Source organism: Rhamphochromis longiceps, linkage group LG3 (assembly GCF_057381845.1).
Source record: "Rhamphochromis longiceps isolate RC_006_pf linkage group LG3, R_longiceps_female_GT1.1, whole genome shotgun sequence".
In the NCBI taxonomy this organism is placed as follows: domain Eukaryota; kingdom Metazoa; phylum Chordata; class Actinopteri; order Cichliformes; family Cichlidae; genus Rhamphochromis; species Rhamphochromis longiceps.
Window position 1 is genome coordinate 33,080,361 of NC_140559.1, and position 22,066 is coordinate 33,102,426.

The window sequence follows — 22,066 nt, forward strand, 5'->3', positions numbered from 1 at the left end:
TGATATGAAAAAATCTCATATCGCCCAGCTCTACAATAGTGTATGCAGTAGTGTAGCGAGGAATTCCCAGACCTCTACATTGGATAGACCAAACAACCACTTCATAAATGCATGGCACAACATAGAAGAGCCACCTCAATGGAACAAGATTAGGCTGTCCATCTGCATCTAAAGGACAAAGGTCACTCGAGGATGCCAATGTTCACATTTTGGACAGAGAAGACAGATGGTTTGAAAGAGGAGTGAAAGAAGCCACCTACGTCCACTGTGAATAATTATCTTTGAACAGAAGAGATGGTTTACGACACCAACTGTCTGCCATTTCTAATCCAATTTTGAGATCCCTTGCCAGACGCCTTAACAACCACGGTCAGAATACGGTCCTCTCAAGTTAGTATTGTCATGATGGTACTGAGTGACAGACAGAAGAAAGGACTCACAGACAGGGAAATAAACGCAAAGAGGCAGATTTATTGTTGTAGCAAAAAAATACTCTCAAACACCAAAACATACAAAAATACTAATAAACAAAACCACACACATACACAACCCAAGAACTGGAGGTTTCATTAGGAACATAATAATGATGAAACAAGAATAGGTATGTCCCAACTGCTGAACACAGAAACTAAAACTAAGAAACTAAGCTGGGAAAAGGGCAAACTGGGAAGACAGAAGAGCAACACCAAACGCAGTTCAGACACAAGCATTTCATTGCATATCGTAGTTTGTATGACTGTGCATGTGGCGAATAAAATTAAAACTTGAAAGTAAAACAAACTTGGAGAAAAGGTTGATAAAACAATGTGAAAAAGAGGGTGTCAGGTTTATATTGTTGATTGTCATTTATGCTTAGAAATATTTACTCATATATGCTTAAGAGTTTATAGTCGATGTCATATTGATAGGGGTCTGATCCTTAGTAGTCTACAAGGCTTTGTGTGCATTCCAGAGTGTTCTGGCATTCACACCCACATCCTGGGAGCATGGGAGAGGTCGTACCTTCTTTTATTGTTTCATGGTAGGATAAACACATCTATATCTGTTTTAGTATAAGTGCCTTATGTTTAGATGGACTGCTGGACTTCCAGACCAGCAGGTTTAGGGAAGTCGTTTATGGGGTCACATTCTGACCCCACACACACACATACCTACTCACACACACACAGACAGTACTCTTTGTTCACATATATACCTACGTAAGACGTCATGTGTTAATGAGCCTATGCATATTCATGTAACCTCAATAAAAGAGCAGTGTTACGAGGGAGCAGACGAGAGCAACTGGAGTCGGGCGAAGGAATGGCGCTTGTGCACAAGAATCATAAAGAACTTTACCTGCTTGTGTCTTGAACGTTCCAGCAAATAGGTTTATGCTACAAACCTATCAGAGGGAAGATATGATAACAGAACCTAAAGACTAGAAATTACAAATATTACATAAAGCAGAAGAACAAATACAAGAACAGAAATAGAAATAAACACTAAATATTACAATATTCAATAAAACTGAAGCTAGAAACCGCCAATGCCCCAAAGCACAAAACACTGGGTCAAGACCCAGTACTATGACAGTTATAGGAGTCTGCAATCTTAAACTTAACCTCCTAGGACATGGCATCCACATATGTGGACATCACATTTTGGGTTATTTAGACCAAAATACTAAATTTTGCTTTACAAGGGCCTGATATCCACTTACGAGGACATTATACTGCTACTGTTCTATCAAAATTGTAAATGAATATCCTCATATGTGGCTCTTATTTTTCTTAAAAACAAAAATAAGGTAAAAAAAGAAAAAAAAAATCTGGTAATTCTTTCTTTTGATGTTCTTGGGCCCCAATATGCCCAAATATCAAAGAGAAATTAAAAATGCATGCCGTGGAAGAGTTCGGGTCTTAGGAGGTTAAGATGATTGACCAGGACGTCCAAAAGAACTTTGTCAGAGCAATGTCACATTGGTCTGCCAGTTTTGTCATAGCACGACATATAGTGTGGATTTTCTGATGACTCAATAATATTTGTTATAAATGAAAGACTTTCCACAAATTTCACAATTACCATAATTCAACACACACTATAATTGCAGTGTGAACGATCAGATTTTTTTTGAATGTGTACATAGAAGTAACAGCCTTTTAGCACTGACTGCTTAAAAATGAATTAACTCCAGTGTGGATTAGTTGATGATTTCTTAAAGTATCCATGCGACCAAAACCCTTTCCACACTGACAACAGACAAATGGTTTAATGCCAGTGTGGATGGCCTGATGTTCTTTTAAGGTTGTATGCAGAGTAAAAGATTTTCCACACTGATCACAGATGAATGGTTTCAATCCAGTGTGGATGAGCTGATGTTTTTTTAAGCTGCCACTCTGAGTGAAAGCCCTGTCACATTGATCACAGCTGAATGGTTTAAATCCAGTGTGAGCGAGCCGATGTTGTTTTAAGTTGCCATTCTCAGTGAAGGTCTTTCCACACTGATCACAACTAAATGCTTTCAATCCAGTGTGGATGAGCTGATGTCTTTTTAAGCTTCCACTTTGAGTGAAAGCCCTGCCACATTGATCACATCTGAATGGTTTAAATCCAGTGTGGATGAGCTGATGTTTTTTTAAACTGCCACTCTGAGTGAAAGCCCTGTCACATTGATCACAGCTGAATGGTTTAAATCCAGTGTGAGCGAGCTGATGTTGTTTTAAATTGCCATTTACAGTAAAAGACATTCCACACTGATCACAGCTGAATGCTTTTAATCCAGTGTGGATGAGCTGATGTTTTTTTAACTTGCTATTATGAGTGAAAGCCTGTCCACACTGATCGCAACTGAATGGTTTAATGCCAGTGTGAACGAGTTGATGTCTTTTTAATTTGCCATTGTCAGAAAAAGACATTCCACACAGATCACAGCTGAATGGTTTAAATCCAGTGTGGATGAGCTGATGTTTTTTTAAGCTGCTACTCTGAGTGAAAGCCCTTCCACACTGATCACAGCTAAATGGTTTAATGCCAGTGTGGACGAGCTGATGTATTTTTAAACTGCTATTACGAGTAAAAGCCTTTCCACACTGATCGCATGTAAGGCTTCTGTTCCCACTGTCAATGCGCTGTCGTCTTCTGGCCTGCTTCATAGTGGTAGAAGTCTTCTCCACAGGGATCACAACAGGTTCATCTTTACTTGCAGGAACTGGTTGGGTTATGTTGCAATCATCAATGGACCGAGGTTTCGACATGCTTTCCATTCTTTCGCCTACAATGACAAAGAACCAAAACAGTCACATGCAGTTATGGAATGACCAAACCTACAAAGTGTACATATGACGCCACATTGCATTCTTAGAACCTTACTTCAAATTAAGACCATACTTCCAAGAAAGAAAATCCACATATGCATTTACGCATCTACATACATCTACATACTTATATACAGACGTGGACAAAATTGTTGGTACCCTTCGGTCAATGTAAGAAAAACTCACAATGGTCAAAAATAACTTTAATCTGACAAAAGTAATAATAAAGTTTTTTTTTTTTATAAATCTTAACCAGTGAAAGTCAGCTGAATTACTTTAAAAAATAAATGCATGAAACAGGCCTGGACAAAAATAATGGTACCCTTAGAAAAAAATGAAAATAATGTGACCAAAGGGACATGTTAATCCATGGTGTGTCCAATCTTGTAATCAGTCAGTGGGCCTATATATAGGACTCAGTGTGTTGATTGATGACATGGTGTGTATCCCACTCACCATGGACCAGAGGAAGCAAAGGAAAGAGTTGTCTCAGGAGATTAGAAAGAAAATCATAGACAGGCATGTTAAAGGTAAAGCCTATAAGACAACCTCCAAGCAGCTAGATGTTCCTGTGACTACACTTGCACCTATTATTCAGAAATTGCAGATCCATTGTACCGTAGCAAACCTCCCTGGACATGGCCGCAGGAGGAAAATTGATGACAGATCAAAGAGACGGATAATCTCAATGGTAACAAAAGAGCCAAGAAAGGCTTCTAAAGAGATCCAAGCTAAAATTCATACTCAAGGAACATCAGTGTCAGGTCACACCACCTGTCATTGTTTGAGCCAAATTGGGCTACATGGGAGACAACCAAAGAGGACTCCATTGTTGAAAACAAATTATAAAAAAGCCAGACTGGAATATATCAAACTACATGTTGACAAGCAACAAAGCTTCTGGGAGAATGTCCTCTGGACAGATGAGACAAAAATTGAACTTTTTGTCAAGGCACATCAGCTCGATGTTCACTGACAGAAAAATGAAGCATATCAAGAAAAGAACACTGTCCCAACTGTGAAACATGGGGGAGGCTCGGTTATGTTCTGGGGCTGCTTTGCTGCATCTGGCACAGGGTATCTTGAATCTGTGCGGGGTACAATGAAATCTCAAGAATATCAAGGGATTCTGGAGAGAAATGTGCTGGCCAGTGTCAGAAGGCTTGGTCTCAGTCGCAGGTCATTTGTCTTACAGTAGGACAATGACCCAAAACACACAAACACCCAAGAATGGCAAAGAAGGAAACATTGGACTATTTTGAAGTGGACTTCTATGAGCCCTGACCTCAATCCTATTGAGCATCTTTGGAAGGAGCTGAAACATGCAGTCTGGAAACGGCGCCCTTCAAGTGGGCCAAAATACCTGCTGAGAGGTGCAGAAGTCTCATTGACAGTTACAGGAATCGTTTGATTGCAGTGATTGAGTCAAAAGGTTGTGCTGCAAAATATTAAGTTGTGGGTGCCATCATTTTTGTCTTGGCCTGTTTCATGAATTTATTTTTTAAATAATTCAGTTGAAGCATAGTTGAAAAGCAATATCTGACTTTCATTGGTTAAGATTTATAGAATTTTTATTTATTATTACTTTTGTCAGATTAAAGTTATTTCTGTGACCATTGTGAGATTTTCTTTCATTGACCAAAGGGTACCAACAATTTTTTCCATGTCTGTATACCAGATGCTGATGTTTACTTTCCTTTTGTCATTTATGTTGGAAGTGATAACAGAGCTGTTAATTTGGTTCACAAATCCCTCAGTCAGAACATTTATTATATTTAGATGGAAGCAAGCGAGTTAACTCCTTGGTAACTTCTAACTTAGTTAAATGTCATAAATTCCGTGTTCATGGATGTTAAACTTAATTGTTACACCTGGTAGAACAGCCACACTCATCTTTTTATTGATGGTGAAAGAATTTAGACAGTTTTTCAGCTCTCAGTAAGGCTGCAGTGGTCATTTGACTTTGGGACCTGCACCAGAGTTTGGGCCCAGACATGGCTAATGACATCAGACATAAAGACTGGATAGTGCTGGTCTACCAAGTCATAACCAGGTCACTAATAGGCAAGTTAATTAATACAGTTGATACACTTTAAAAAACAAAACAGGTTAGCTGAACGAAAGCACTTATACTGCGGACAACCAATACATGTCATCGTCCCAAAAAACATGGCCGCTCCAACGGCTTCAAAATAGTTTTAAACAACAAAGATTTAATGAATAACAAAAAAAAAAAAAATTGTAGTTATTCTCAAGTATGTTTTTTGTGTAGTGGAGATAATTTGTAACATATTTTGAGTAACTTGTCATAATAGTCGGGTTTCCTTTTAATGAAAGCAGGTTGAGAACCTAACCTGGTAAACTAACTGAATAATGACCTCATTGAATTGAGCTGTTTCTGTGGAATGACTCATTCTGAAAACTGATGAGTACATACCATAAATATACATTTTTAAATATAAACAATGTTTTACAAGTATTTCACAGACAAATGAACAATTACAAACAAGTCATTAATAGCGATGGGTATCAAAACCCAGTTCTTGTTGAGAACTGGTTACCACTGTTTCAATTCCTTGGAATTGTTTGCCATTTTTGCAAACGATTCCATTATTGATTCCAGTCGCCCCGAATGACGTCACCATGTTGCGGAGCGTCATTTACCTGGCAGGAATCACCGCGCCTAAGCGGCTCAAACGCTCAAAAGTTTGGTTATACTTTACGAGAACGGATGACAACAGGGCAACTTGCAATACTTGCAAAGTAGATATTTCATTTAGAAATAGTTAGCTAGTTTAGTGTTTTCTGTTAATTTATGTTGTAAATTTATGTTGCATGTAGCACCTTGGTTCCTGGAGGAACGTTGTTTCGCCTCACTGTGTACTGTTAAACTGTATATGGTTGAAGTGACAATAAAGCCAACTTGACTTGACTTGAGGAGGAAACACTACGAATATGTAAAAGCATTTGCTCACAAAACACGCGATGACCTTAAATCAGGGCTGCCCAATCCCGGTCCTCGAGAGCTACTATCCTGCAGATTTTAGATGCATCCCTACTCCAACACAGCTGAATCACATGGTTTGATTACCTCTTCAGCATGCCATCGTGTTTGGCAAAGGCCTGATAACAAGCCATTCATTTGATTCGGGTGTGTGGGAACAAGGATGCATCTAAAAGCTGCAGGACGGTAGCTCTCGAGGACCGGGATTGGGCACCCCTGTCTTAAATGAATGTCGTGGTTTTAATTCCGCTCCAGACTCGTGAATCTCAACCCAGCAGCGGTAAAGTTTGCACGTCCTCTCCCGTTAATACGGCAGGTAAATAATCAACTAACAGTGCATATTATGTTAGCGCGATCTGCCTTATTACAAAACCTGCCATTACTGTGCATTTAGGTGACCATGATGAGAGAGACAGAGTCTGGATCAGATGCTGGCAGTTCTCGCTGCAGTCTACCGGTAGCGTCTCCTTTCAGGCCAGGATAGACGAATGTCACCGAGCTGTGACTAAGTTTGTGGTAAAAGGCTTGAACCCATTTGCCACAGCAGATGCCCCCAATTTTCGGTATGTGAATGTGTTTAATTGTAGGCAGGGACATTACTGGATATTCTTGTGTAATTGCTACAGAATAATTTATGTTACCCTTTGTTATTGCTACAGAAGAATATTTATTTTATTATTTTACATTTACAATTTTTTTTCCTGGGGACCCTGTGCCCATTGAAAAGCCGTAGGCTGTGGATCTCTTATCTCACTGTTGGGTTTGTAAGGCCGTGTTACTCCTAAATTTCTATCTTGTTCAAAGAGAAGATATAAAACAAAGTTCTAAGCTAATCGACCTTAGTGTTCTCCTTTTTTAAAAAGAATCGATAAGAGAATCGATAAAGAATCGAATCGTTAAACAGAATCGAAAATGGAATCGGAATCGTGAAAATCTTATCAATACCCATCCCTAGTCATTAAGATATTCTAGTTGCTTTACGAAATTTTTCTTCAGCAGTGATCTGTCTCTCATTTGGGAAAGACAGGCAAAATGTCAGTGTGTACAGAATTAGATGTTATTATTATTAATAATAATCAAAATAATTACAGATTAATGTCTGTAGAATAATGTTGGTGATTTTTCTTTGTCACCTTTGATGAAGAACCAATGTTTCTGACTACAGGTGCTGAGATGCTGCTCCAGCAGACTCTTCGCCTCCTGCCAGTCACCTGCGACAGCAAAAAGATTTTTATTTTTTAATCCAGTTAAAATTATTGTAGGGCACTACTGCAGACCATTGTATTGTGTAGCATTATTGTGCCTCATAGGTTCAGCACCAACATCAGAATCAGAAAAACCTTATTAATCCCAGAGGAAAACTAAGTTGTCATAGCAGGAAATATACAACAAACAACATGCACTCACTGAGCTTACGAAGACAGGGAGCTGCTACAACAGCCTGCCGCTAGAACAGCGTCATCTTAAAAGACACATTACTGGTTGGTGATTCTGTTATTAAATGTTGAGTCTGTTGTATTCTATCCACCTCATCAAATCATAATACTCAGTACAACATCTTCATTTGAAGGAAAACAAATAGCTGAACACAAACGATTAAAAAAAAAACAAGGTCCTGCTGGAAGCTCCAAGCAGACAAAATGACAGGGGCTGAACGGAACGTACAGCCGAAAACAAAATTAGCTAAGAGAGAGAAACCCTGTAGACAGTTATCGAGTGAGGCAACTAATATGATTATAATGTACTCACCCTCGACCCCCTCTCAGAATAACCCGAACTAAAGATACCCCAGCGGAGAAGGCCGGCTTTGTAGTTGGACTAGGACTAGTAAAGACAGCTGGCTCACTCTCCTCCCATGTTAATGGCTACCTTGCAAAGAGACCAAGCTGTCCGAGCTACGAGAGCGTATATGTTTCCAATTACGCATGAGAAACAGAAACGTGATCTGCCGGAGACCAGAGGGGCAGCAGTAAGGAAGCTCAGTACAGCCCACACAATATTTGCCTCAGTCGGCTTGAAAAAAACTTCAAACTCCTTGATAACAAGTATGATGACTGTGGTTACACTCTTTCTTCTGAAGGCCTACTTTGTGCTCTGGGCGGGCACGCGCACTACGTCTTCTTCGTCTTTGTGGTTTGTCGGCGGTTGGCAACAAACGTTGGCAAACAAGGATGTGGTGCAATACCGCCACCAACTGGTTTGGAGTTTGTTCATGATTCGCTCATACCAAATAATAACACTAATAAAAAAAATAAAAATAAATAGATGAATACTACCGCATATATACATCCTCGTATCCTTCCATACAAATCAGCCTGTTTTAGAAACAGGCTAATAAAGCCCCCAAAAACTTTCACATCTGGATTTCCTTTTCAAAAATCCTTTATATCTTGCTTAATCTTGTTTTCCCCCTGGTTTTAAATTATATAACTTCTTTCTTCCTGATCTATTTCAGAGTGCAACAGAACATGTTCTATGTTTGTCATTTATTCCACAGCGACTACATTTCCCCCCTTGATGTATCCCTGTAATGAATAGTTTACAGTTTAACCCAGTGTGTCCAAAAATGAATCTCCTCTCTCCTGGTGCTCTCTGTACTTCTTATGTGTCCTGTTTTCCTTTGAATAGAATAAAACCACCCCCTTGTCCTCTCCTCCTCTCACCGCTACCATCTTTTCCTCATTTTCTGTGAATTATCATGCTCTCCATTTCTGCTTTGCCAATACTGATATTTAAATGTATCTGATCTCCTTTAACAGTATGTTTTGCAATTTTATCTGCCAATTTTATCAGCTTTGTTATTATTTTTATAATTATGTATTATACTGACAATTTCATTCACACAGCATTCTATATAAAACAGCAAGTATATGTAAACTATCAGTTCCTTTCTGCTTAGGCGATTGTGGCTCAAGAGTTGGGAGTTTGTCTTGTAATCAGAAGGTTGCGGGTTCGAGCCCCGGCTTGGACAGTCTTGGTCATTGTGTCCTTGGGCAAGACACTTCACCCGTTGCCTATGGTGGTGGTCAGAGGGCCCGGTGGCGCCAGTGTCTGGCAGCCTTGCCTCTGTCAGTGCGCCCCAGGGCAGCTGTGGCTATAATGTAGCTTGCTATCGCCAGTGTGTGAATGGGTGAATGACTGAATGTAGTGTAAAGCGCTTTGGGGTCCTATGGACTAGAAAAGCGCTATACAAATGCAGGCCATTTACCATTACCATTTACCATCAGATGATATCAGCTCAGCACATAAGCAAATCACAGAAGAATGGGGCATAACCGAGAAGGTGATTGCAGTTGTCACAGACAATGGTGCAAATATAGCTGCTGCAGTTCATAAAGCTGGATGGAGGCATCATACATGTTTTGCACACACACTGAATTTAGTTGTAAAAGACAGTGTCAAAGCTGTCCCAGAAGTGGTGCAGGTGCTGGAAAAATGCAGTCGTGTCCTTTTTTCACCACAGCACAAAGAAGCTCAAGGATATTCAGCAGTTGAAAATTTCAGAACACAAGCTAATTCAGTCAGTAGATACCTGCTGGAACTCTGTCTTTTACATGTTGGAGTGGATCTGTGTGCAAAATAAAGCCGTGACCACAGCCTAGCTTTTAGGGAAGAATGCATTGTGCTTAAATGTGGGAAAATTATCCCTGATTAAGGAAACAGTTGATGAAGAAGTAACACAGGAAGTTTAATCTGAAAAACATGTTTAAGTCTCCAAAATTATTCCACTTGTGTCACTCTCATGCTCCCACTCTTAACTGTAAGCTCAACACCTACTGTTGGTTCTGTCTCAGGGCCTTCTACTTCAGGGTCTATCCCGAGTCCTCCACCCGAAGGTCCTGCTGCAACAAAAGGACAGATTTTGACATGCAGGTTGTGTCAAGCCAACATCACCTGTCAGCTTTCAGTGATGTACTAATTAAAATACGCCGGTACTCAGAGGAAAACCTAATTCCCTGAAATAAAGATCCATTGGTTTGGTGGCAAGAGCATGAACAAGCCTTCCCATCCCTAAGCAGACTTGCAGTGAGATACCTAGGAATTGTTGCTTCTTCTGTACCTAAAGAGAGAATCTTTTCAAAAGCAGGAGAGGATGTGAGCAAAAAACGGTGCAGATTTAAAGGGAAAACTGTAAATATGCTTTTGTTCCTAAACAAAAACCTGTGAATAAGGGAATGTGTTACTGTCAAATGTTTTTGCTGAAATGTAAAGCCAAGATAAACGTTAAATGACATGTTTAATTATTTTGAAGGGGAGAATCTTTGGTTGCCAGTCTTGAAGAACACCAGCGCATATCCACACATGAAAGATGGAGGGTCCAGATACTTATTTTACACTTAATGGAGCACTGTGGGGAGTATTTCTTGTATATAAACTATATCAGCTATAAGGTTGTTCGTGGTTTGTGTGTGTTGTACGCACACATGCACACACATACACACAGACACACACTCTTCATTTTCATGACTATTTACATTGTAAATGCTCACTAACTGAAAAACATAGAAGTAGGCATTAAAATTTACTGCCTAATTTACTGACCTCTACATTGGAGAGACCAAACAGCCACTTCACAAGCGCATGGCACAACATAGAAGAGCCACCTCCACAGGACAAGACTCAGCAGTCCATCTGCATCTTAAGGATAAAGGACACTCTTTCGAGGATGCCAATGTTCACATTTTGGACAGAGAGGACAGATGGTTTGAAAGAGGAGTGAAAGAAGCCATCTATGTCCACTGTGAGCGACCATCTTTGAACAGAGGCAGGGGTTTACGACACCAACTCTCGGCCATCTATAATCCAGTTTTGAGATCCCTTCCCAGACGCCTTAACGCCCACTCACATCCTGGGCCATCTGATCTCAGGAATTCGCATGATAAGGTGGGGCCAGGTTTCACAATGAACTCACCCGAAACTCTGGCGGATTGGGTCCCACACCCAGTTTCACACCTTGTCTCAGGCGATTAGAGGATCATCAGGGGGTCCTTTTGTCCCTCTGTGGGGGGTTACTCCCACTAGGTTTATATCTGGGACTCTCCACCATTTGACCTTAGAACTGAAGAAGCTTCTCGGATGAGAGGTGAAACGTCTTCAAGTAACTTAAAGAAGTCCAGACGCTTTTCTTTGCAAACTCCTTCGACTTTCTAGCAGTCCTTCACAAACAAGGAACAGTCTGGCTGTTCTCTCCATCTGTCAGCTGCTGCTGGCTCTTCCTCCTCCTCTTCCCCACACTGCTGAGCCCGGGGTCTTTTGGAGTGTAATTTGTTTCATAGTTAGATACCTGACTGCCAACTAGGGATGGGTACCGGTATCCGGTGCCATGATGGCACCGGTTCTGTCATAAACGGTAGTAACCAGACCGAAAAGCAGCGCACATTTCGGTGCTTTATTTTTTCCTGAGCTGTGATACACTTTAGATTCTAGCCAATCATTTTACGTTTCCGAGGATAGTAGGCGGGTCCAGGTACGTACGTTCTTTTAGAGCAGAGCTACAGCAGAGGCGGAGCCAGATATTTGAAACACCCGGGGCTTAGCCCAAAAGGGTAGTATGCATGTGGGATTTATTTTTTTTTGTTTGGGGGGGGGGGGGGGGGGGGGGGGGCAGAAATGACTGAAAGATTAATAGGCTCTGTTTTGAGTTTTGTTCAAAAAAGAATGACTTGATATAGGGAAAAATATATATCACATATGCAGGACACCTTAAACTAGTTTTTTAATTAAGCAGCAAAGCAGAACAAGGTCAGGGCTGTATCAAGACACGAGGACTAAACCCCAATTCAACCAGACCCAGAACTGATCCGGAATTAAGACAGGATTACAACAGTTCAAAATCAGGACTACTGAGGACTTAACCAAGACAGAACCAGAATCAGAACTAGATGATAGTAGCACTAAAATCATCATAGACCTGCACTACACTTGTTTTTTAATTCTACCAAAGTACACTATTTAGACTAAGAAAAGTTTATATAATTATTTAGCCTTGTTGTGCAAACAAGCTGCATAATGTAATAAATGTAGAATTTGAAAAATAACAAACCTAAAAAGAAACACTAGGTACAAGATACAGTGGGGCAAAAAAGTATTTAGTCAGCCACCGATTGTGCAAGTTCCCCCACCTAAAATGATGACAGAGGTCAGTAATTTGCACCAGAGGTACACTTCAACTGTGAGAGACAGAATGTGAAAAAAAAATCCATGAATTCACATGGTAGGATTTGTAAAGAATTTATTCGTAAATTAGGGTGGAAAATAAGTATTTGGTCACCTCAAACAAGGAAAATCTCTGGCTCTCACAGACCTGTAACGTCTTCTGTAAGAAGCTTTTCTGTCCCCCACTCGTTACCTGTATGAATGGCACCTGTTTGAACTCATCATCTGTATAAAAGACACCTGTCCACAGCCTCAAACAGTCAGACTCCAAACTCCGCCATGGCCAAGACCAAAGAGCTTTCGAAGGACACCAGGAAAAGTATTGTAGACCTGCACCAGACTGGGAAGAGTGAATCTACAATAGGCAAGCAGCTTGGTGTGAAAAAATCAACTGTGGGAGCAATCATCAGAAAATGGAAGACATACAAGACCACTGATAATCTCCCTCGATCTGGGGCTCCACGCAAGATCTCATCCCGTGGGGTCAAAATGATCATGAGAACGGTGAGCAAAGATCCCAGAACCACACGGGGGGACCTGGTGAATGACCTGCAGAGAGCTGGGACCAAAGTAACAAAGGTCACCATCAGTAACACACTACAACGGCAGGGAATCAAATCCCGCAGTGCCAGACGTGTTCCGCTGCTGAAGCCAGTGCATGTCCAGGCCCGTCTGAAGTTTGCCAGAGAGCACATGGATGATACAGCAGAGGATTGGGAGAATGTCATGTGGTCAGATGAAACCAAAGTAGAACTTTTTGGTATAAACTCAACTCGTCGTGTTTGGAGGAAGAAGAATACTGAGTTGCATCCCAAGAACACCATACCTACTGTGAAGCATGGGGGTGGAAACATCATGCTATGGGGCTGTTTTTCTGCCAAGGGGACAGGACGACTGATCCGTGTTAAGGACAGAATGAATGGGGCCATGTATTGTGAGATTTTGAGCCAAAACCTCCTTCCATCAGTGAGAACTTTGAAGATGAAACGAGGCTGGGTCTTCCAACATGACAATGATCCAAAACACACCGCCCGGGCAACAAAGGAGTGGCTCCGTAAGAAGCATTTGAAAGTCCTGGAGTGGCCTAGCCAGTCTCCAGACCTCAACCCCATAGAAAATCTGTGGCGGGAGTTGAAAGTCCGTGTTGCTCGGCGACAGCCCCAAAACATCACTGCTCTCGAGAAGATCTGCATGGAGGAATGGGCCAAAATACCAGCTACTGTGTGTGCAAACCTGGTAAAGACCTATAGTAAACGTTTGACCTCTGTTATTGCCAACAAAGGTTATGTTACAAAGTATTGAGTTGTATTTTTGTTATTGACCAAATACTTATTTTCCACCCTGATTTACGAATAAATTCTTTACAAATCCTACCATGTGGATTCATGGATTTTTTTTCACATTCTGTCTCTCACAGTTGAAGTGTACCTCTGGTGCAAATTACTGACCTCTGTCATCATTTTAAGTGGGGGAACTTGCACAATCGGTGGCTGACTAAATACTTTTTTGCCCCACTGTACATGAGGACCTATGATACGGTGATACTTTTGGTAAACAACCATTTGAACAACAGGTGTGTCTCACCTGCTCATATTCATCTCTGTTCTGTCCTCTCTCTCCCTCTCTGTTCCTCTCTCTCCCTCTTTGTGCTGACAATCATCAAATATACAGTTGAAACCAGATATTTACTCTTCAGATAAAAACACTTTTTTTAATTGTAACATCAAATCAGACTAAATGTTTATTTTTTTTAGATTGATAAATATAAAAAACATATTTGTTAACTTTAAGAGTAAAGAGAGAAACTGTCTGTATTTCTTAATTGTAAATGGCACCAAATTGTATTCAAAATTGAGCCACACTTATGGAGCTCCACAGTTCTTTTCCTGGTGTTTTGGTTGGCATCTCTTGATGTTCCCATGTCACAGAAACAGGCTCTGTGTTTTGCCTTATATGCATCCACAGCTGTGCCACTAATTTACTCACATGGACTCTACTAACCTGTCAGAAGCTTCTTCAGCTCAGAATGGAATCGTCTGGAGTTTTCTTATTAATTAACAATAAACTTAGTGTACATGTACTCCTACATTTGATGAAAGTGATGATAAATAGACAGCTCTGTCTCTCTTTATTCTGACATTTAACTCATTCAAAAGATGTTTCAATATTTATCTAAAACAAAAGTTTACTCTAAATTGATGTTGTACAGTAAAAATGTTTTATGTTTTCCCCCTAAAGTGTAAATATCTGGTTACAAATGTGAATATCCTGCTGCGTACTGAAATCCCTCTTGTTTTGCATAGAAATATACTGAACAACATACAAAGCATAATATATAAAATAACATTTACCTGAGTTTTTTCTTTGAAAGAAGCCTCTAATGTCCATTCTTATATTTCAGTACATAACTGAAACCGATTTAGTCGGGGAGGGTAAGAACTGAAAATATGAAATAAACACACATGTAAGCTAAGACTCTCTAAAGAAACAGCATTGTTGTTGTTCGGCTTTTCATTTCGCCATTTGTTGATTCACTTGAAGAGCAAGTAACGTAATATTGGTCAAGTGATCAGTTTGATATCAATCTTTCGTGATACACCGTCATATTTACATTATTTGTACAGTAAGAATGATTTGCTTTGGTACCTGCTCAAACTTAAGCTCTCCTTAGTATGGCTGGCTCCGTTTCTCCAACAGTGCACTCACAGGCAGCAGCTGCCCCGCCCCCTCGCTCAGTCGCTTAGTGCCTGAGCTCGGATCATACCAATATCAGGGGGGATTCACGCACAGTCGTAAATTCCCACAGTGCACTATGTGCTTCGAATATTGTGTGTAGTAGTGATGGTAAATTTGATTCTTTTTACTGAATCGAGTTTTAATGAGTCACTCACCAAAGTGAATCGCCTGTTTTGAGTCATTTGATTCACTGAGTCAGTTGACCAGAGAGTGCAAAAAAATTTACATTTTCACCCAAACTTAATTTGTTTCTCTTTTCATGTAAATCCCACTGCTAAGATGAATGATTCTAAAAAAACCCACAAAAAAACCCCAACTATTTTATAGAGCAAAAAAAGAGCAAAAACATTTCTAAAATTAAGCAATTTCCTATCAAAATTGCTTAATAAACATTTATTTTTGTTTATTTTTATTTTATTAGTATTTTCCTTAAATGTGTTAAATATATATTTTCTCATCTAAATGTCGACTGAGCTATGAGCCAGGGGGCGGTAATGCGCCTTAACATTGGTTGCCAACCAAGAAGAAGAAGAAGCTGCGAGCCAGGAGGGAGGGGGTGAGTGAGTGATTCGTTCGCTCGTTCTATGATTCAGGACAGGAGGGAGGGGGTGAGCGAGTCCTGAGTGATTCGCTTAAGCTTACGATTCAGCACAGGAGGGAGGGGGTTACTGAGTTCTGAGTGATTTGCTTAGGCTTACGATTCAACACAGGAAGGGAGGGGGTGAGTAGCTCAAATGTGTTGTTAGCATGTTAGCAGAGCGATGCTACTCTGAACCGAGGAGTTATTTTCTTGATGTGAACTTCTACTCAGGGTTTTTTCTTCCAGTTCAGAGCAGAAATGCTTTTGTTAAGAAACTGGCTGTTGTTTCCCCTCCCCGCAATTTTAATTATAAGCTAGATATATTTCTACTAATGGAATTAGTTTGCTAACAGCAACAGGGATGAGTCAGTGAGTCAGTTGGGCTTGTGAATCATGATTCACGAGTCAGTAAAGTGATTCTCGAGTATTGAACGATTCGTTCACGAATCGAACATCACTAGTGTGTGTGTATTTTTGTCCTAGATTGTCTGACGCAGCAGTTAGGGGGCAAACTCTATGTCCAAGTTTGTCTTTGCACAAGCAGTGCAGAAATGGCTCCGATACGCCCCAGATCGTTTGGGTGGTGCAGGACGCACATCATGCATCCCCATCCCAGAGTAAAAAATTACAAACTTCTGTGAAACATATAAATGTAAATCGGAAACTGTCTTTTAATAAAGTATTTAGCAAACGAAACATACCTATTGACCTTTTTTGTTTATTATTTATTGCGGATCATCTATACGGATGTGGCGGTTAACTGAACCGTGTTTCCCCAGGTAAATAGCTACTTCTTCATCGAGGTCGCTGTTAGTTAGCCCTTTTATGATTACTGCGTTTGGGATTTTAATTGCCTCTTTAAGTACTACGTCCATTTTGTCAAACTAGGTTTTGATTGTTTCTTATCGTTGTAATACTTAATAAGATGAGTTTCATGCAGTTTCAAATCAAATCAAATCACTTTTATTGTCACATCACATGTGCAGGCACACTGGCACAGCACATGCGAGTGAAATTCTTGTGTGCGAGCCCCACAAGCAACAGAGATGTGCAAACACAACAACACAAACGGGCAAAATACAAGAATGGCCAACCTGAAACTAATAAATATATGTACAATATATAATAGTGTATGCATTTCTGGATGTGTATACTAAATATTTTCCTACGTGTGTGTGTGTGTGTGTGTGTGTCTGTATACACATTTTTACAAATTAAATAGTAAAAAAAAAAAAAATAAAATAAAAAAATAAAATAAAAATAATAATAATAATAATAATAAAATATATAAAATATACAGAGTTGAATATGTGCAAAACAAGTGGCATTTATATACAGTGTGGAGTGCATAATGTTGAAGTTCCAGTAGTGAAGCTGAGGTGTCTATGACGTGTTCAGCAGTCTGATGGCCTGATGGAATAAGCTGTCTCTCAGTCTGCTGGTACGGGACCGGATGCTGCAGAACCTCCTTCCTGATGGAAGCAGTCTGAACAGTTTATGGCTGGGGTGACTGGAGTCCTTGATGATCCTCCCCGCTTTCCTCAGGCAGCGCTTCCTGTAGATGTCTTGGAGGGAGGGAAGCTCACCTCCAATTATCCGTTCAGAGCACTGCACTACTCGCTGGAGAGCTTTGCAGTTGTAGGCGGTGCTGTTGCCATACCAGGTGGTGATGCATCCAGTGAGGATGCTCTCAATGGCACAGTGATAGAAGGTCCTGAGGATGCGGGGGCTCATGCCGAATCTTTTCAGTCTCCTGAGAAAGAAGAGGCGCTGCTGCGCCTTCTTCACTGTTTTGTTTGTGTGTACTGACCACGTAAGATCCTCAGCCAGATGTACTCCAAGGAACCGGAAGCCACTCACTCTCTCCACAGCAGCGCCGTTGATGGTGATGGGGGTGTGTACTTCTCTGCACCTCCGGAAGTCCACTATCAACTCCTTTGTCTTTGCGACGTTGAGGGTGAGATGGTTGTCTTGACACCAGTGGGTCAGGGCGCTGACCTCCTCCCTGTAAGCCATCTCATCACCGTTGGTGATAAGACCCACCACTGTAGTGTCGTCCGCAAACTTCACAATGATGTTGGAGCTGTTAGTGGCTGTGCAGTCGTAGGTGTAGAGTGAGTACAGGAGAGGGCTCAGTACACACCCCTGTGGAGCACCAGTGTTCAGTGTGATGGGGGATGAGGTGATGCTGCCCAGTCTGACCACCTGGCGTCTGTCAGACAGGAAGCTAAGGATCCAGCTGCAGAGGGAGCTGCTCAGTCCTAGATCCTGCAGTTTCCTGTCCAGCTTCGAGGGAACGATGGTATTGAATGCTGAGCTGTAATCTACAAACAGCATTCTCACATACGTGTCTCTCTTCTCCAGGTGTGACAGGGCAGTGTGTAGTGTCAGGGCTATGGCATCATCAGTGGACCTGTTGTGGCGGTATGCAAACTGTAGAGGGTCCAGTGAGTCGGGTAGTGCAGAGCAGATGAAGTCCCTGACCAGCTTCTCAAAGCATTTGCTTACGATGGGGGTCAGGGCTACAGGTCGCCAGTCGTTCAATGAGGAGATGGTGGAGGATTTCACAATAACTCCTGGCTGGCTCGCCAACTTGTAACACTGATGTGCGTGTTTCGAATACTCCCAGATCAAAAAAAAGAGTATGTCACCCAAATTTGACACCAAAGAGCTCAAAGATTTGGCCCAGTAGGTTCGGCTATGTACAGGAGAGGCGAACTGAATGAGACTCAGACAACCGCGAGTTTTGAAAAATAACCGGAATTGTATTTTTCTTCTCAATTAGAAACAACAGGACATTATGACAAACATACAAAACATTTACAAATGAAATTATTCCCTTTCGGTACCAGTACTCTCTTAATAATACCTTTTGGCAAAATCACAGTAATCACTCGATGGGAAAGAAATCTTACCTGGGTGCACCCTTTCTAGAAGTACAGTTCACATCCAACAATGAACCACAATTTCAATCATCAGCATATAAATGTTAACACTTATTTGCATTTTCACAGACTTCGTTTACTGGAGGGCTATTTCCGACCGCTCACACTCACTTTTGTCCACATTCATGGAATGTACAGAGTCCGTAAAACGTGTCCTTAAAACCACCCGCCCGTGAGTCCAGGGGGATGTGTGTGAAGAAGGGGGACTACGAGTACAAAATGGCGTGGTGTGTTTCTGTTTTGTTGCATCTGGCCTACCACACTCTGATGTGCAGGACAGAACAAAGTCATTTGATCCTTCAACGGGGTTGGCTCGCCATCAATTTCAGGATCCGTTGGAATGCACCAAGAAGATACAAACCAAAGAAACAAAAAAAACCAAAACCAAACAAAAAAAACCCCTGACCGATCTCAGAATTAGAAAGACTAGATATATTTCTACTAATGGAATTAGTTTGCTAACAGCAACAGGGATGAGTCAGTGAGTCAGTTGGGCTTGTGAATCATGATTCACGAGTCAGTAAAGTGATTCTCGAGTATTGAACGATTCGTTCACGAATCGAACATCACTAGTGTGTGTGTATTTTTGTCCTAGATTGTCTGACGCAGCAGTTAGGGGCAAACTCTATGTCCAAGTTTGTCTTTGCACAAGCAGTGCAGAAATGGCTCCGATACGCCCCAGATCGTTTGGGTGGTGCAGGACGCACATCATGCATCCCCATCCCAGAGTAAAAAATTACAAACTTCTGTGAAACATATAAATGTAAATCGGAAACTGTCTTTTAATAAAGTATTTAGCAAACGAAACATGCCTATTGACCTTTTTTTGTTTATTTTTTTTCTGTTACATCACATGCAATGCTTTCTTATTTTAGGATATTAATATTGACATGATACATTGTGAGACATTTGTTTGTTTTTTATAAAGGGTGTCCAATTTGAGGAATAAGTACAATGTGTGTTTAGGTGGTTTAAGTATTGATGGAAACATACTGTAGTTTAGTATTGGTTAAAATACCTATGAAGAAAGGTAGATTTCCAATCATGATTTAACTGTTGTTTTAATAAAAGGCAACTGTGCGAAAGAGGTGGAAAATCAACACCATAGCTCAACAGTGTTTCAATATCAGAATCTGACATTGTTTCAATATCAACAGTATTAGAAAACATAACGTTGAATCAATGTCAGGTTTCAACATTGATTCAACATCAAAACCTGACGTTGTTTCAACGTTAAAAAAGGGTGCAAGAGTGACGTTAGGTCAACGTCACACTTCAACGTTGATTCAATGACATCGCCTGATATTGACTCAACATAGTTTCAATGTTTCCTTGCTATCTGGGTCACCACTCCGCAGTCTTCCCCCCAGCCCACATCATAATGCCCTGCCCAGCTTCCGGCACCTTTCGTCACTCCGGCAGAACACACAAACCGACACAGCTTTGCGATCTCTCCAGCATGCAGAGTCTGATGTCGAGGCCTTCCCTATCCGGTCGTTAAGTCTGACGTCACTAGTCGTGTCTGGGCCTAAACTCCGCTGCAGGTCCATATAGCAAACGATCACTATGGCATTACTGAGAGTTGAAAAACTGTCTAAAGTCTTTCATCTTTAATAAAATGCTCAGTGTAACACTGATGTGCGTGTTTCGAATACTCCCAGATCAAAAAAAAGAGTATGTCACCCAAATTTGACACCAAAGAGCTCAAAGATTTGGCCCAGTGGGTTCGGCTACGTACAGGAGAGGCGAACTGAATGAGACTCAGACAACCGCGAGTTTTGAAAAATAACCGGAATTGTATTTTTCTTCTCAATTAGAAACAACAGGACATTATGACAAACATACAAAACATTTACAAATGAAATTATTCCCTTTCGGTACCAGTACTCTCTTAATAATACCTTTTGGCAAAATCACAGTAATCACTCGATGGGAAAGAAATCTTACCTGGGTGCACCCTTTCTAGAAGTACAGTTCACATCCAACAATGAACCACAATTTCAATCATCAGCATATAAATGTTAACACTTATTTGCATTTTCACAGACTTCGTTTACAAATAGCAACAGTTAATCAGCTGGAGGGCTATTTCCGACCGCTCACACTCACTTTTGTCCACATTCATGGAATGTACAGAGTCCGTAAAACGTGTCCTTAAAACCACCCGCCCATGAGTCCAGGGGGATGTGTGTGAAGAAGGGGGACTACGAGTACAAAATGGCGTGGTGTGTTTCTGTTTTGTTGCATCTGGCCTACCACACTCTGATGTGCAGGACAGAACAAAGTCATTTGATCCTTCAACAGGGTTGGCTCGCCATCAATTTCAGGATCCGTTGGAATGCACCAGGAAGATACAAACCAAAGAAACAAAAAACCCTAAAACCAAACTAAAAAAACCTGACCGATCTCAGAATTAGAAAGACGGAGCAGCGCGAGATGGCGCACGACCGATGAAATGGCGTCGTCTCTAACTCCCGACCTTTCTCGACTCGTCTCAGTAAATCGCCGTGTCTCGTTTCCTCACTAGCTTGCTCATGGAAGGTTCGCGAGCGAGAGAGAGAGAGAGAAGAGAAAAATCTGTGTCCTCCTAGGCAGGGGCGGCAGGCGGAGCCTGTACCACGTTTCAGCAGCTCATTGGCCTAGAGTAACACGTGTCTAAACCAGAACAGTTTACTCCTTAACTGCTGCACCTATGATTTATTCATTACAAATGAAGTGTGCTGCTTAGATTAATGATTCTTTTCTTATTCTGGTATATTCTAGTTAAGCCATACTCAAATATGGGTTACATCAGTGTTCTGCTCTACCAGGTGTAACAATTGCGTTTAACATCCAGGCATCCATGAAAACGGAATTTATGACATTTCACGGAGTTAGAAGTTAGCAGGAAGTTAGCTCGCTAGCTTCTATCTAAATACAATATAGCATGTCCTGACTGCGGGGTTTTGGAAACAAATTAAAACGTACAGCTCTGTTATCATTTCCAACATAAATGAAGACAGAAAACTAAACAGCAGTGACGTTTGTAGGGTTACTGAAGTTTGGCTAGCTGGTATATAATGATGTGCTACGTGACCGCTAGAGACACAGCTATGTTATCATAATATAAACAAGCTAACCTTTTTCCACTCGATAAAAGTTAACGTGAGTGTTCTCGGTGGTCAGGAACAAATGTAATCGCATGGCAGGATGCTGTAAAGAGACCAAACTTCAGCCAGGAGAACAACTGAGATAATCCATCCACAATACGAGGTTAGTCATTCATATACTGCTGCATGGGCTGGGCTGTAGTTACATCCTAAGGATTTAAAAACTGAGCTTAAATAAATGATTAGCGGTAATAAAAGCC

At 41.0% G+C, this 22,066-nt stretch overlaps 1 protein-coding gene across 1 annotated transcript; it reads right to left on the minus strand.

The window, feature by feature from the left end:
• Positions 1 to 749: 749 nt before the first annotated feature.
• LOC146674189 (uncharacterized) lies at positions 750 to 8,416 on the minus strand. The gene is made up of 3 exons (XM_085394835.1): positions 8,050 to 8,416; positions 7,434 to 7,511; positions 750 to 3,253 (listed from the first exon to the last, which is right to left on the minus strand). The coding sequence occupies exon 3, from the start codon at positions 3,243 to 3,245 to the stop codon at positions 2,142 to 2,144; it is 1,104 nt and encodes a 367-aa protein (XP_085250961.1). The 5' UTR covers positions 3,246 to 3,253; positions 7,434 to 7,511; positions 8,050 to 8,416; the 3' UTR covers positions 750 to 2,141.
• Positions 8,417 to 22,066: the final 13,650 nt, after the last annotated feature.